The sequence below is a fragment of the Medicago truncatula genome, chromosome 4 (genome assembly GCF_003473485.1).
Source record: "Medicago truncatula cultivar Jemalong A17 chromosome 4, MtrunA17r5.0-ANR, whole genome shotgun sequence".
Lineage (NCBI taxonomy): Eukaryota > Viridiplantae > Streptophyta > Magnoliopsida > Fabales > Fabaceae > Medicago > Medicago truncatula.
The window spans coordinates 23,508,060-23,523,221 of NC_053045.1; the positions used below are offsets into that span (position 1 = coordinate 23,508,060).

Below are 15,162 nucleotides of genomic sequence, written 5' to 3' on the forward strand. Positions count from 1 at the left end.
AATTATATTAGTTATTTATCAATTGTGAGCCTTAATTGATTAGTGATCAAATTAAGTAATATGACTATTAGATTTCTAATTCGATAATTAATTAAATATTTAATTAGTTGATATGGACTCAATATGAGTGGATGTTCGGATGACCCATTAACAGAATAATGGGAAACCTAACGGCCATTCAATATAAAAGAGGCTATGGTTCCCAATACATCGTACATGGAAAGATAACTTGAGGCATAAATGTACCGGTTGAGGAAGAACCAAATTAGTCGTCGCTAACCCTATGTTGTGCGTTTTAGACCATCACATCTTCTTTCCTTATCGTTGTTGTTGAGAGGACTTCCTAATACCTAATTAATAATATTTTTGATAAATCAAACATGTCGTAGATCCGATCATATTCATGTTCAATGTTTTGTTTAATGCCGCTATTGATTAATAATTATTGAACATGTTTAAGACCTAATTTTTCCAACACTTCAAATATAATGCGCTCGTCTTGTAATTCTTACTCACCTTGATAATTCATTGCCACATATCTTAAAATACATAAAGTCCTTCGTGGCTCGTTCTCTCCATCACCTTTATGATATTCAAAATAAAAATCTAGGGAAAAGTCCATTCTTTTTTCTAATCCCTCTTTCTAAAATGAAAAAATATATAAAAGTCACATAATCCTTCAACCTGTGTCTAACAAGGAGCACCTAAGTGGCCTTCTCACTTTATTTCCCCCAACTTTGAACTCTTTCACTAAAGAAAAAGAAGAAAAAACAAAGTAGTAAAGAAAAACCATTGAGCAGTCACTTCACATAAATAGAGAGCCATAACAACAATATATAATAACCCACAAACCAAACATTTCTTGCATCTTACAACCAAAACAAAATTTTCATATAAAAAAGAGTTAACCTATTTTCTATATGTGGTGTTTCCCTTGCTAGCTTGAAGTTATACACAAAAATATCCTCATCTGTAACTCCAAACTCTTGAAGAATTTCTTTTTCTTGAGTTACACATCATGAGGAGCTTTTCAAAGAGTAAATTCTCTCAATGTTTTCGCCCTGTTGTTGATCTAGATGACCTACTTGAATCTAAAGTCGTTGCTCATCACCACTCAAAGAACAAACATACAGTTTTAAAAGTGATCAAAGCTATGGTGTTGGAAACTATATTGGTAAGTGTCTTAATATTTTTTTACACAGTGTATATATGAATCAAATCCATTTCCTTTTTATAGCACAAAGTTTTTGATCATTAACTTTTAACATCTTATTCTTGCAGAATAGAAGAGCTCGTCATAAAACTTGTTACGGCTTTGATTTTTTTGGTGTGTCAAAGCATAATTATTCGACGTATAAGAAAGTAACCAAAGCCACTCAATCGTCTTTGACAACTTTATCTTCAGATAGTCCAAAGTTATCACAACCAAAGAAAATGTCCACCAAAGGAAAACATGAGAAAGAAACTAGCCGAGGAAGCGCAATATTAGAGAAGCAAAAGAAGTTTGAGTTTTATGCAATGTGGTTGGTTCTCATAAGCTTAGTATTTACGGTGTGTTTTGGGAAACTATTTGGAATTTTTTTGACATCAATATGGATCTTCCTTTTCTCTCTTTGCAACTCAAACTATAGCTGCCAAAAGATGTTGCTATATGGTCCAAAGTACATGGATGTAAAGGGTCGGTATAGAAAGTGAAGTACCATAATGAGCATTATTTTGGACTTCCCGAACAAAGCTTTATTAGCCACAGATGACAGTGAAGAAACAAAGCTTTGCCTTTCCTTCGAATTGGACATCCTGCAGTTACAAGACATTGTAACAGATCTAAGTGGCAAATCTTAAATCAGCGTATGAGATTGTTTTAGCGCATGAAGATGAATTCGAAATGTTTTATCTCAAATCCGGTACACACATAAAACCGTGTGTAAATGCTACAGCAGCAAACAGAGAGAATTTGCATGATGGAATTTGTATATTGCTTTCTGACAATAGATTTATTATGTAACAAGTGCTTGTAGAAAAAGTTGACAACAGAGGTTCGGTTGTTGTATAGAAAATTTACTTTGCAAAAAATTTGCATTTCACCGGTATTAATACATCTGTCTAAAAAATGATCTTTAAGCTAAAAAAATCTTTAGCAATGCTTTAAAAATATTATGGTTTCCACAAGGGACGATTATAAATCTTAAAAACTGTGGTTGGACCTTAACACAACTCTATAAAATCGGTTTGTGAGGTGAGGATTGTCCTTACTTATAAACATAAACACATGTTCAGGCCATGTTTTATTCGATAAAGGACTCTTTAACACACCCCTTCACTTCCATTACGATTGAGCTTGGTGCTTGGATACTTATTCGATATTGGACTCTTTGACACACCCTTTCACGCGCAATGATGACAAAATTAACAAGTGCACAAAATCGTACTAATAATAATTAGCGGGATTTATTAGAAAGGTTTAAATATGTCACTGGTCCCTGCACTTTCATCAGATTTTGACATTGGTCCTTGCACTTTTTTTTGTTTGGCATTGGTCCTTGCACTTTGTAAAAATATTGGTATTGGTCCCTCTGTTAACTTTCTGTTAAAAAAAAAAAACACAAAACCAACGGAGTGCCACGTGGCCCAGTCATTTCACGCCACGTGGAACCAATATCAATATTTTTACAAAGTGCAGGGACCAATACCAATAGTTTTGTGTTTTTTTTTTAACAGAAAGTTAATAGAGGGACCAATACCAATATTTTTACAAAGTGCAGGGACCAATTCCAAACAAAAAAAAGTGTAGGGACCAATGCCAAAATCTGATGAAAGTGCAAGGACTAAAGGCATATTTAAACCTATTAGAAATAACATAATTTAAAAGAGTTGAAGTGATTGAAGGTGAGAAAAACACAAGAAGGGGGGGTTGAATTGTGTTTTCTTTTTCTCTTAAAAAATTCTTCTTCTGATATCACTTCAGAAGCTGTTTGAGAGTGCTTCTGATGTGATAATACTTCAGATGCAATTAAATTGCTTCTGATGTATTGTTCAGAATCGGATACGCAGCGGAGTAAAAAACAGAGTAGAGAAAAGAAAGAGAGACACAAGCAATTATACTAGTTCCTTCCACAAACCGGAAGTAGTCCAGTCCCCCTTGCACTTCCAAGGAGATTTCCACTAAGAAATAATTACACAAATTACAACTGCTCAATACTACACCTAGTATGAGACTTCACAAATGCTCAAGCATGCACGCAAGAGACTTCCTTTGCTCAAGCACTAAAGCAAGAGACTTCTAATCAAATAGAATTACACAGAAAATTGTTTGAGTTTGAACACTTGATATACAATCAGTGGTGTTCACAATACAATGCAATTGAAAGACTCTAGACTTAAGAATTTCTAAGATATATCAAATCAACACAGAAATTCAAAGTGCTTGGTGAAACAAATTTGGCAGAGTTTGGGCGCTTTTAACTTGTCGTATTGTCTCTGCTGATCTTCAAGTCTTCACTCCTTTATATAGAGGTGTGTAGAGAGACGTTGAGATCTTTTAAACACGTCTATAGAGTCGTTGAGAACCTTTGATCATTCACCAATGATCTTTTTCCTGATTTGGATGTTGTCCTATGAAGGATCATGTTCAAATCCATTCCTATCTTGAAGGAATATTTCTGCAGGCAGTGCTGTTTATCTTGTCTTGTAGCGTAGACACAAGCAGAGTCGTGGAGGTAGTGGTTGTACACTTTGTACTTTGTCAACTCTCAATGAAGGACAAGCACCCAATGCTTTTCAAATGAACGTTGGCACCTTCCATTTAGTCTTTCGCTTTCTTAGATGAGGTTGAATCCAATAAACAGCTATTTGAAACTTCAGGTAGAATCTACTAATCAACTGTAGCTTCTGGTGATGATATAGCTTCTGATGAAGTTGCTTCTGATGAACTTTGCTTCTGGTGAGTTCTGCTTCTGATGACGTCATCTCATCAGAGGCACTTGAAACTTCAGAAGCACTTCAAAACTTCAGACACAGTTTTCTTCAGATGCTTTAGGTTTCTCTTCTTGTTGATTCCTTTGCTCTCTTTTGTTCTTCCAAGACCTATTAAATTGATCAACTTTGTCTATGGTCCTGTACACTTAAACAAATATTAGCAATATCCAATTGACAATTTTGAATACCTTGTTATCATCAAAACTCATTAAGGTTTATTGTAAAACACATTTTGTTCCAACAATCTCCCCCTTTCTGATGATGACAAACAATAGTATTTAAAATGTTCAATTGTTGTTGATCTAATTAACAAGTTGACTACCAGGTATGAGGTTTGTAAGCTCCCCCTGAGTCCAATAGACCTTTAAGGTGAGTTTTGTAAGCTCCTCCTAAGTTCTATACAAGTTAATTAAATTTTTCAATAAAATACGCACAAGGTAATAACTCAAAAGCATTTCACATTAAAAGACTAAGAGTTTAGAAAACGGTTCTATTAATTTAACTTGATTAACTTAATGGGGCTCAGAGCTTAAAAATACTATACACTTACTCCCCCTTTTGTCATCAACAAAAAGTATAAAAGAAAGATAAAACGAAAGAGAGTAAAAAAAACAATCTGAAGCACTAAAAGTATCAGAGCAAAACTAAGTATCAGAAGAGTAACATTGCTTCATAAAATAGAGTATATAAAAACGATAAACAGGACAAGCAATGTGAACAATCAAGAGAGTCAAAAGTTTAGAAGGCTAAGCATACAATTAAAAAATTTAAACAAGTAAAAGATGTGTGCAACTAAGGTTTGGCTTGTTTAGACATTGCTTCCATCAACTGCTTGATCTGCTCAGATTGTCTCTTCAATTCTTCTTCTTGCTTGGACACTATATCTTCTAAAACTTCAGTTTTCTTCTTGATCTTCATAAACTCATTCTCCTTAGCTTGTGCTTCGGCTTGAGTAGTCAGAAGCTTCTGCTTCAGCTTCTTAAAGATCTTATCATCCCTTGTAACATACTCACTTTCTGAAAAGAAAGGAGCATTAGCAAGACAGAGAAGTGGATCTTTAACTTTCTTGACTTTGTGAATTGCTGCCAGATGCCGCTTAAGCACTGTAGCTTGAGTTCTTAGGCATTTACGACTTATCTTGTCCAGCAGCTCAGAAGCGTTTTTCTTTAGGTTCATCCATTGATCCTCATAGTGGATGGAAAGTATAGGAACTTTTCTAAGAAGAATTAGTTCTTTTACTTCATCCCCGATCCTTAGCAACTCATTATCAATAAATTCAGATTCTAGAATGTTTGGTAAAGTTTGTGAATGGCTAAGGTTAAAGAGGTGGATGGTAGGACAGAAGCCGTTTGTGGTTCAGGAATAGTTTCAAGTTGAGTTTGCTCAGAAGCAACTTGTTCAGGAACAACAAGTTCAGGAACAGTTTGCTCAGAAGCAACTTGTTCAGGAACAGTTTGCTCAAGATGGGGTTCAGGGTCAATTTGGGGTTGGTTCTGAAGTTCACTTAGAACTTCAGGTTCGTTCTCTATGACTGGGCTTGGTGGTTGTTGGTTTTCTGAAACAGTCTTTTCAGGGACTGTCTCAGAGAATTTTTGTGGGGTTACGCTCATCTCACCACCTAAGTGTTTCTCTAAGGAAAATAGGGTTGATGGAGAGGATGGTTTTTGTGGTTGGGGGTCTTCTGAAATGACTTCTGTTGAAGTTACTTCATAGGCTTTTGTGGTTCTGGGTTTTGTTCAAGTTGAATTATGGAGAGAGGTTTTAGAAAAGCTAGTTGACAAGGATGGTTGGGGGGGTATATGTATACAGCTATCTATTCTCCTTTGAACTATCTCACCAAGTCTCTCATCAATATCTGACTCTACAGGATTAGGTGAAGATGAGAGTGGTTTGCTAGTTGTTTTAGATTTGGGGAGAGGCTTTTTGTAGCGCTGACTTAGAGGAATATCATCTAAGTCAGTGGATGATGATGATGAAGATGATGAAGGGGAAGAACTAAGAATCTGTATATTGATGTGAGCATTAGGATCAGTTGAGTTACCTGAAAGATGAGCTTCTGATCTCACAGCTTCTGATGTAGATTCTGAAGCAACAGCTTCTGATGTTCCTTTTCCCTTTGTCAGAACCTCTTGAACCACCTCAGTTGCTTCCTTAACTGTCTGGTGTTCAACTTCAGCAGTTAGAGCCACGATCTCAGCAGCCTTCTTAGCATCCAGAGAATCAGAAACAGCAATCCCTGCTGCTTTGAGTTTTTTATCTCTTTGCTTACTATACAATTCTGCCAGATTCTTGTGCTTTGCTAGTTCATTAGCAGCAACCTCCTTGGCCCTTTGCGCCATCTCAGGAGTAACTTCCATCATTGGTAAGACATGAGGCTTTTTACCCTTTTTCTTTTGAGGCTCTTCTTGTTCCACTTCTTCAGTAGCTTCCTTGACAGCTTCCTGATAATCTCTTTCTCCTTTGGATCTTTTCTTCTGAATGACTTCTTCACGAAGAGCAGCTTCTCTGGAAGCATCTCGAACCTCAGGCTTCTTGTTTCTTTTCTTCTGAATGACTTCATCAGAAGCATATTCAGAAGCTGATGAACCTTCAGCCTTAATAGTTTTAGCTCTCTTGGGTTTGGGTGCTGAAGCATCATCCTTCTCAACATTCTTTGTTCTCTTTCCTTTAACCTTGAGAGAGGCTCCTCCAATTTTGTCAGGAATAGATGCATAGCTGATTATCTCGCCAGTTTCCTTGAAGTGAGCTTTGATGAACTGATACAGAACCTCAGGATTGTCCTCTTTTGAGATGGAAGGAAAATCTGTCATGAGATCTTATTGAACAGTCTCTGTCTTTAGATCCTCTTCATGTAAAATGGCTTCCTTAACTAAGTTCATAGACCTGAGCGTTTTTCCATTGATGATCTTGCCCACAACAGTTCCAAGCTCTTCATCTGAAGAGACTCCACAGTTCTTCAGATGCTTCAACAACTGTCCTTGAACGAAGATTTCAGACAGAAGATTTCAACAACTGTCCATTATTCTGGCTTTCTCGTAATGCCCAGCACATATGATGCAATATGTACTTTGGAAGATTTATCCTATCAAAGGTAGCAAGGAAGTACAGAACCAGCTTGTGATCCAGAGAAGGAGAATCAGTACCTCCTCCCTTCTGAAAAATGCATTCTGATAAAATCTTCTTGAGCATCCTGTGAATTGGAGACAAGTCAAAAGATTTTGCTTTAACATTTCCTTTGAATAGGACTCCATTAATCTTCTTCTCCCATTGGCCTTTAATAGCATCTACTTGAAATAAGCCATCATTTGAGCATCTGCATGCTTTAGCGATTGTTTCGACTGTGATGGTAATCTCCATACCCATCACAGCAGACCTGATTTCTGTTCCATTGGATGGTCTTAGACCCATTTCCGTTCTTGATTTCCCTTTGAGTCTAGGATTCTCCTTTACAACCCTAGCTTCTTCTTCCTCAGCGTTTCTCCTGTCGAACACTTCAGCCCTTACCCAGAAATCTTTGACTAGATTCTCATAAGAAGGTCTGTTTAACATTGCGAAGTAATCCATCATGTTCTGAGCAGCAAAATAACCCTTGATGTCCATGCCATTCCTTTCCAAGGAACCAAAATCTACAGTTGCTTCGACTTGAACATCCAGTCTGTTTAGTGGAACGGTCACTGTTCTTTCCTTAAGAACATACGAAGCCATTAGATTTGATGGAATATTAGGTTTCTAGGTTTTGATAAACTGAGTTTTCAGCGAGGGGTCTTAAAAACTTGGAAGTGTAGGAAAAGTGAGTGAGTTGTGTGTGTTTGGTTTATATAGTGTTTTGATTAAAACAAAAAACGATTGCAATTCAGAGGAGACAAACAAACACAACATTAATGACAATCGGGGGCACGTGAACGTACATTTAAAAGCTTATAAAATCATCATTTCCCTTTTAGTTATACACCAATACAGATAGACCACGTCAGAGGTTTATCAGACACAATGCTTGGTTAGTGGGACAGGTGTTACTAAAAAGTAACTCCCAACGATTCCACTAATCCTACCGTTCAGAAGCAAAGAATACAGCTTCTGAAGTTTTAGTGCTGATGTCATCTTCAGAAGCACATTTTCCTCAGAACCTCCATTAAGAGCTTCTGATGGACCAAGGCTTCTGAAAAAACTTCAGAACCAAACTTCTTATTCGGAGACAAGCAAGTTTTGATCAGACACAAAGTGCATGTTCAAATTTTTCTTAATAAAATCAAATCTTTCAACAGTTAAAGGCTTTGTAAATATATCAGCCCATTCATTTTCTGTATCAATGAATTGTATATCTAAAACTCCTTTTTGAAGATAATCTCTGATAAAATGGTGTTTGATTTCAATATGCTTGGCTCTTGAATGTAAAATTGGATTCTTTGATAAACAAATGGCAGCAGTATTATCACAATAAATGGGAATACTGTTACCATTTATCTGATAGTCCTTCAACTGATGTTTCATCCAAAGTAGTTGTGTACAACAACTTGCAGCTGAAATGTATTCTACTTCTGTTGTAGACATAGCAATTGTTGCTTGTCTTTTGCTTGCCCAGGATATCAGATTCTCTCCCAGGAACTGACAGTTTCCACTAGTTGATTTTCTTTCAATCCTGTCACCAGCATAATCAGCATCACAGAATCCAACCAACTGATAATCTATGGATTTCCTATACAGAAGTCTAAGATTAGTTGTTCCCTTCAGATACCTGAAGATTCTCTTAACAGAGGTTAAATGAGATTCTCTAGGATCTGACTGAAATCTTGCACACAAGCATACACTGAATAAAATATCTGGTCTAGATGCAGTGAGGTATAACAGAGAACCAATCATACCTCTGTATAGCTTCTGGTCTACTTTTGTTCCAGTATCTTCTTTGCTTAAGGTGTAGGTTGGATGCATTGGAGTGTTCATCACTTTACAATCTTCTAGCTTGAACTTCTTCAGAAGCTCCTTTGTATATTTTGTTTAATGAACATATACTCCTTTGCTTTGATTGATTTGAATTCCAAGAAAGAACTTAGAAAATTCCTTGCAAAGAGATGCATTAGTAGAACCAAATATTACATCATCAACATATATCTGTTCTACCAGAATGTCTTTCTTAAGAGTCCTTCTGAAGAGTGTTGTGTCAACTTAGCCTCTTTTAAAATCATTTTTAATTAAGAAAATACTTAGTCTATCATACCAAGCTCTAGGAGCTTGTTTCAAGCCATATAGTGATTTCTTAAGTTTGTAAACATGGTCAGGATGCTTAAGATCCTCAAAACTAGGAGGTTGTTTGACATACACTTCTTCTTCAATGACACCATTAAGAAATGCACTCTTGACATCCATTTGATATAATATTATGCCATGATTAACTGCATAGGATAGAAGTAACCTGATTGCTTCCAATCTTGCAACTGGAGCAAATGTTTCAGTGTAATCGATGCCTTCTTGTTGACTGTAACCTTGTGCAACAAGTCTGTCTTTGTTTCTGGTTACTTCACCTTCTTCATTCAGCTTGTTTCTGAATACCCATTTTGTTCCAATAATGTTCTTCTGATTAGGTTTGGCTATCAGATCCCACACATCATTTCTTTGAAACTGATTTAGCTCTTCTTGCATAGCCAGTATCCATCCATCATCTGAGAGAGCTTCATCAACTGTTTTAGGTTCAATTATTTGCAGCAATCCTATCATAGATTCTTCTTGTCTGAAATGAGATCTTGTTCTTCTAGGACTGTCCTTGTTTCCAATGATTAGCTCCTCAGGATGTGAAGATTTGTGCTTGAATTTTGATTGAACTACATGCTAAAGGTTATCTTGAATATCTACAGAAGCATTTTCATCCTGTGCTTCTGAATTTGGTTCAGCTTCTGAACTGGATTTGATTCATCTTCTGGACTTGACTCAGCTTCTGGATTCTTTTAAGTATCAGAAGGTTGATCAGATTCTGATGCATCTTCAGAATCATTTGTACCTGCAGTACTTTCAACTTGCTTTGGAGTTTTACTTCCAGGCTCCCTATCATCAAATTTAACGTGCATAGATTCTTCAACACAATGTGTATCTGAATTATACACTCTGTATGCCTTTGACCTTTCAGAGTAACCTAAAAAGATTCCTCTTTGAGCCTTAGCATCAAATTTTTTCAGATAGTGTTTGGTATTTAGAATGTAACATGTACATCCAAATTGATGAAAGTAAGAGATATTGGGTCTTCTTCCTTTGAAGAGTTCATATGCAGTTTTCTCCAACATAGGTCTGATGTAGATCCTATTTTTGGACATAACATGAAGTATTAACTGCTTCTGCCTAGAAATGTTTAGCTAAATTATTTTCATGGATCATGGTTCTGGACATTTCTTGTAAAGTTCTGTTATTTCTCTCGACAACCCCATTTTGTTGTGGAGTTCTAGGAGAGGAGAATTCATGGACAATTCCATGTTTTTCACAAAAAGATTCAAATGGCATGTTTTCAAATTCTCCACCATGATCACTTCTGACTTTCAAAATTTTCAGTTCTTTTTCAGACTGTATTTGAGTGCAGAAGCTGCTAAACACTTCACATGCATAATCTTTACTTCTTAGGAATTTTACCCAAGTTCATCTGTTATAATCATCAACAATGACTAATCCATATTTACTTCCATAGAAGGATGCAGTGTTAACTGGTCCCAAACGATCAATATGAAGTAACTCTAAGGGTCTGGAGGTTGATACAATGTCTTTGGATTTGAAAGAATTTTTAACAATTTTCCCTTTCTGACATGCACCACAGAGTGCATCTGAATGATAATCAATGTTAGGCAATCCTTTGACAAGTTGTAACTTGCTAAGTTTAGAGATTAATCTCCAGTTAGCATGTCCCAACCTTCTATGCCATACCCATTTTTTATCATTCATTGACAGAAGGCAAACTAACTTCTGATCAGCCAGATCAGAGAAATTAATCTTATAGACATTCTCAACTCTCTTTCCCTTAAAGGTAATGGATTTGTCATCGTTGTTGACTAGAGTGCAGTTGGTCTTACTGAACATAACATCATACCCATTGTCACAAAATTGACTAATGCTCAATAGGTTATGCTTCAGACCATCTACTAGCCAAACATGATTTATTGAAATTGAGGAATTACCAATAATACCTGTACCAATGATCTTTCCAATTTGGTTGCCACCAAACTTCACTTCTCCTCCATCTTTCATGGTAAGGGTGAGGAACAAAGCTTTCTCTCCTGTCATATGCCTTGAACACCCGCTGTCTAGGTACCAGGACCTTTGTTTCTCTTTTGCCCTTAGGCACACCTGCAGTTTTGATTAATTCAGACTTAGATACCCATATCTTCATGTGTCCTTTTGGGTTAGTTCTAGATGATTTACTTTTCCTTCCTTGTACCTTGGGCTGAATGCTGAGTAGTTTCTGATCCTTCAACACTTCAGATTTAACACTTTTAGGTATTTTTTTCTCAGAAGCAGCAACTGTTTTGTTCTTCTGACCCTTTGACTTTAGGATACTAGGTTCTGGTTTGATCAGACTCTGAGGAACAGGTTCTGACCTTTTCAGAATTTTGATCTTTGTAGTCTTAGGATCAGATTTTACCATAACCTTAGTCTTGAGGTTTTCTGGCTTTGATGTAACCTTAGCCTTAGAACCAGAAGCTTCAGGTTCTGACTGGACAACAGTTTTAGCTTCAGCACCTTCAGGCACAAAGGTGGATTTCAATCCATCCTTGATACAATCACAATAGTTTTTGATACTATACTCTTTAGATTTCTCTTTAGAGTATCCAATCCCTTTACCATTGTTCTTGTAGATGCTGTAAATCATAGAAGCTATCTTGCTTCTATCAATACCAGTCATTATAAAATCATATAAAGCAATTTCATGTTTGTTATCAGAACCTTTATCACACTTTTCCTGCAGCTTCTGACAAAGAATCTTGAGTCTGTCTTCATATGTGGTATATATGAAGTTAAACCCTCTGAGTTCTTCTTCAGAAGCTTTTAGTTCCAATAGAGTTGTTTCTTGTTGTTTCATTAAATCAACATATTTTTATTTTAAATCAGACAAGTCATTGGTTCTGTGTTCAAATAGTGATAAAAGTTCTTTAAGAGACTCAACAAGTTCTTGTTTGCGAATTTTGGAATATACCTCATTTTCATCTTCTGAATCTGATTCAGATTTTGATACAGCTTCTGATGACACTGTTGCCACTAACCCCATGGCTGCTTTTGCATCATCATCTGCTTCTTCTTTCTCAGAACCAAATTCACTATCCAGATCTTCCCAGGTCGCCATCAAACTCTTCTTGATCTGCTTTCTGAATTTGCTCGAGCTGAAACTTGGTTTCTTTGATCTGCTCTTTGACTTTTCCTTCTCAAGATCAGGGCATTCAGCAATGAAATGACTAGGCTTCTTGCAATTGAAGCATCCCTTTTGATCTTCCTTCTTGAAGTTCTTATAGCTACCTCTCTTGGTCAAAAACTTCTTCTGCTTCTTTGCTAGATATTCAAGCTTGTTAGACAGCATGGCCATCTTCACAGATTGATCTTTATCAGAATCTCCATCTGGTGACTCTTCTTCAGATTCACTGGCCTTGTAAGCTTTGGATGACTTTCCATTAGATGGTAGAGCAATAGATCTATTCTTCTTTGAGGATTCATGCTCATTCAGACTCATTTCATGTACCTTGAAGGAACTGACAAGATCTTCAACACTTAAAGTGTTAAGATCCTTAACTTCCTCAATGGCAGTCACTTTGGGTCTCCATCTAGAAGGCAAGCTTCTCAGAATCTTGCTCACATGATCAGAAGCAACATAACTCTTCTTCAGTATTTGCAGTCCAGATACTAAAGTTTGAAATCTTGAGTACATCTCCTCTATACTCTCATCATCCTTCATCTTGAACAGCTCATACTGATGAACTAGCATAAGTGCCTTTGCTTCTTTAACCTTCTTGCTACCTTCGTAGTTTGCATAGAGTGAAGCAAACATTGCCTTAGCAGTGGATTTATCACTCATTTTCATATATTCAGTGCACGGTATAGAAGCAACAATGATCCCTCTGATCTTGTGATGCTTCTTGTATAGCTTCTTCTGAGCAGGAGTGTAACAGCCCGATTTTTAGCTAGGTTTATTTTAATTACTTTTATTATGTGTTTGTGTGTGATTATTTGTGCTTGTGTGTATTTAATTGTCATCGGGTGCATTTACGTGGGTTTTCGTATTAGGAGGGTATTTTGGTAATTTTGTGAGGATGGGTAAAATGATAATTTTAGTGGGAATTGCTTTTAGTAATTAGTGAGAATGGTTATTTCATTAAGTTACTAGAGAGAGTCGAGATTTTACCGTTAGTGACACTTTACCGTTATTAATTAAAATATCGTTTGGAGTGTAGTAATATTTTGGTTGAATAGAAATGGGTTAAGCCCACTAGAAACTAAGTTAAGCCCATTAGTAGAGATAACACTAGGGTAGTGTTAGAAGAACCAAATCATTTTCATTTTCACAAAATATTTCTAGAGAGAGGTAGAGAGAGAAAGAGGTGAAGAGAAGAGCAAAAGAGTTTTGGAGAGAAGAGCTTTAGGAATCAAGTGGGTGACTTAGGAGCTGAATTGAAGCAAGAGTTGGGTTAATCTTCTTCTAAGGTAAGGGGGTTAGTTATTATCACAATCATGTAATTTTTTGCATTTACTCATGTTGTATGAAAATGGGTTGATGAACAATTCATGCTAAATTCGTGCTCTTGCTGTGATGTTATGTTTGTATGCATGAATTGATGTTAGTTGTATGATTGTTGGTGAAATTACATGTTCATATATGCAAAAATGATAAGTTATGAATATTGTGCTCAATTGGTGAATTTCTCCTAAGTTGTTGTTAAGTTGAGATGTGATGCTTGTTCAAATGATGTTGTGAATGTTATTTGATAATATGATTAATGAATAATTGCTTGGGTTTGCATATTCATGGATTGATGATGAGAATTTGAGTTGTGTTGGTGTTTTGGTGAAAATGAAGAGTTAGCTCAAATGTCAAGTGTTTTAAAGGTTGATTGTGCCTTTATGAGTCTTTTTAATCATAGTGACCTGTAAACATGTTCTGGAAACATATTTTGGGATTTGGGAATCAAATTGGGGGATTTTGAGTAAAATGGGTTCCAAACCCGTAAAATTTCTGCAAACCTGTGAATGTTCGCTTAGAGGTTCGCTTAAGCGACCTGGTAAGTGAACATTCATAGTATTTTTCTGGGTTCAGTTCACTTAAGCGAACTGTGAGCGAACGAGTGAGCGAAGATTTCTGGTTGTTACTGGAACTCGTTCGCTTAAGCGAACATGTCGTCGCTTAAGCGAACTGGTGAGCGACCAGTCAGCGACCAGAAAGCGAACAAGGTGAGTTGCTACTGTAACTTGTTCGCTTAAGCGAACCAGAGGGTCGCTTAAGCGAACAGCTTCAGTTCCAACAACCTTGATCTTTCGTTCCGGTCTTTGGGGACCAAATCCGAGTTTTCTTAAATGATGTTTTAAACATGTTAAACCACTGTTAATCCCCCAAAGCCTGCTGGAACGATGTGTGTTCGCATATACTTGGGATTTTTGAAATGAGTCTTAACTTGTGAGATTTTGAGAGTTCCAAACCTTGTCGAAAACAAATTTTGTAATCCAATGAGGCTTGCAAGTAGACCTACAGCTCATATAGACTTAGGTGATGCTTGCAAGGATGGCCAATACCAATATCAAAGTAAAATGATATTTTTGAGTGGGAAATGAAAGGTTGTGAAAACGGGATTCCTTTATGAACTTAAGTTGTGCTTGGTCTTGTATGATAGTCCGAAGACGACTTAACTTCATGTAAACATTATTGGATAAGATTGGTTAATAGTGTTCGACTTGTTCTAGTTGTTTCGTTCCGAGATAGTGTGGTGAATTATTCATATGATAAGTGAATTGTGTGAAAGATATTGTTGATTGTTGATAATCAAGTTGTTTGTGTGATGATGAATACTATGATTTAACTGTGTGTGGGCATGTTTTCTTGGTAATGCAATGTTGTGGAGATAATCAATATAATTGGGTGTTGTCCTATATATTGAGTTGAGATTCAGAATTGTTGTCGCATTATCGAGTCATTACACATGTCCATGCATCATAGTCGTTGTTGCTGTAAAAGGG

The 15,162-nt window shown here is 36.5% G+C and overlaps 1 protein-coding gene across 1 annotated transcript; it reads left to right on the forward strand.

Annotated features, from left to right (window-relative positions):
* Positions 1-863: 863 nt before the first annotated feature.
* Positions 864-2,094, forward strand: LOC25480580 (uncharacterized). Its single transcript, XM_013586958.3, has 2 exons — positions 864-1,174; positions 1,282-2,094. The coding sequence occupies exons 1-2, from the start codon at positions 1,019-1,021 to the stop codon at positions 1,693-1,695; spliced, it is 570 nt and encodes a 189-aa protein (XP_013442412.1). The 5' UTR covers positions 864-1,018; the 3' UTR covers positions 1,696-2,094.
* The last annotated feature ends 13,068 nt before the right edge of the window (positions 2,095-15,162 follow it).

Excerpts from the sequence above, each read along its gene's own strand:
- LOC25480580 (XM_013586958.3), top strand. The coding sequence starts at position 1,019 with ATGAGGAGCTTTTCAAAGAGTAAATTCTCTCAATGTTTTCGCCCTGTT. Across the intron at positions 1,175-1,281 it reads TGGTGTTGGAAACTATATTG|AATAGAAGAGCTCGTCATAA; the intron begins GTAAGTGTCTTA and ends TTATTCTTGCAG.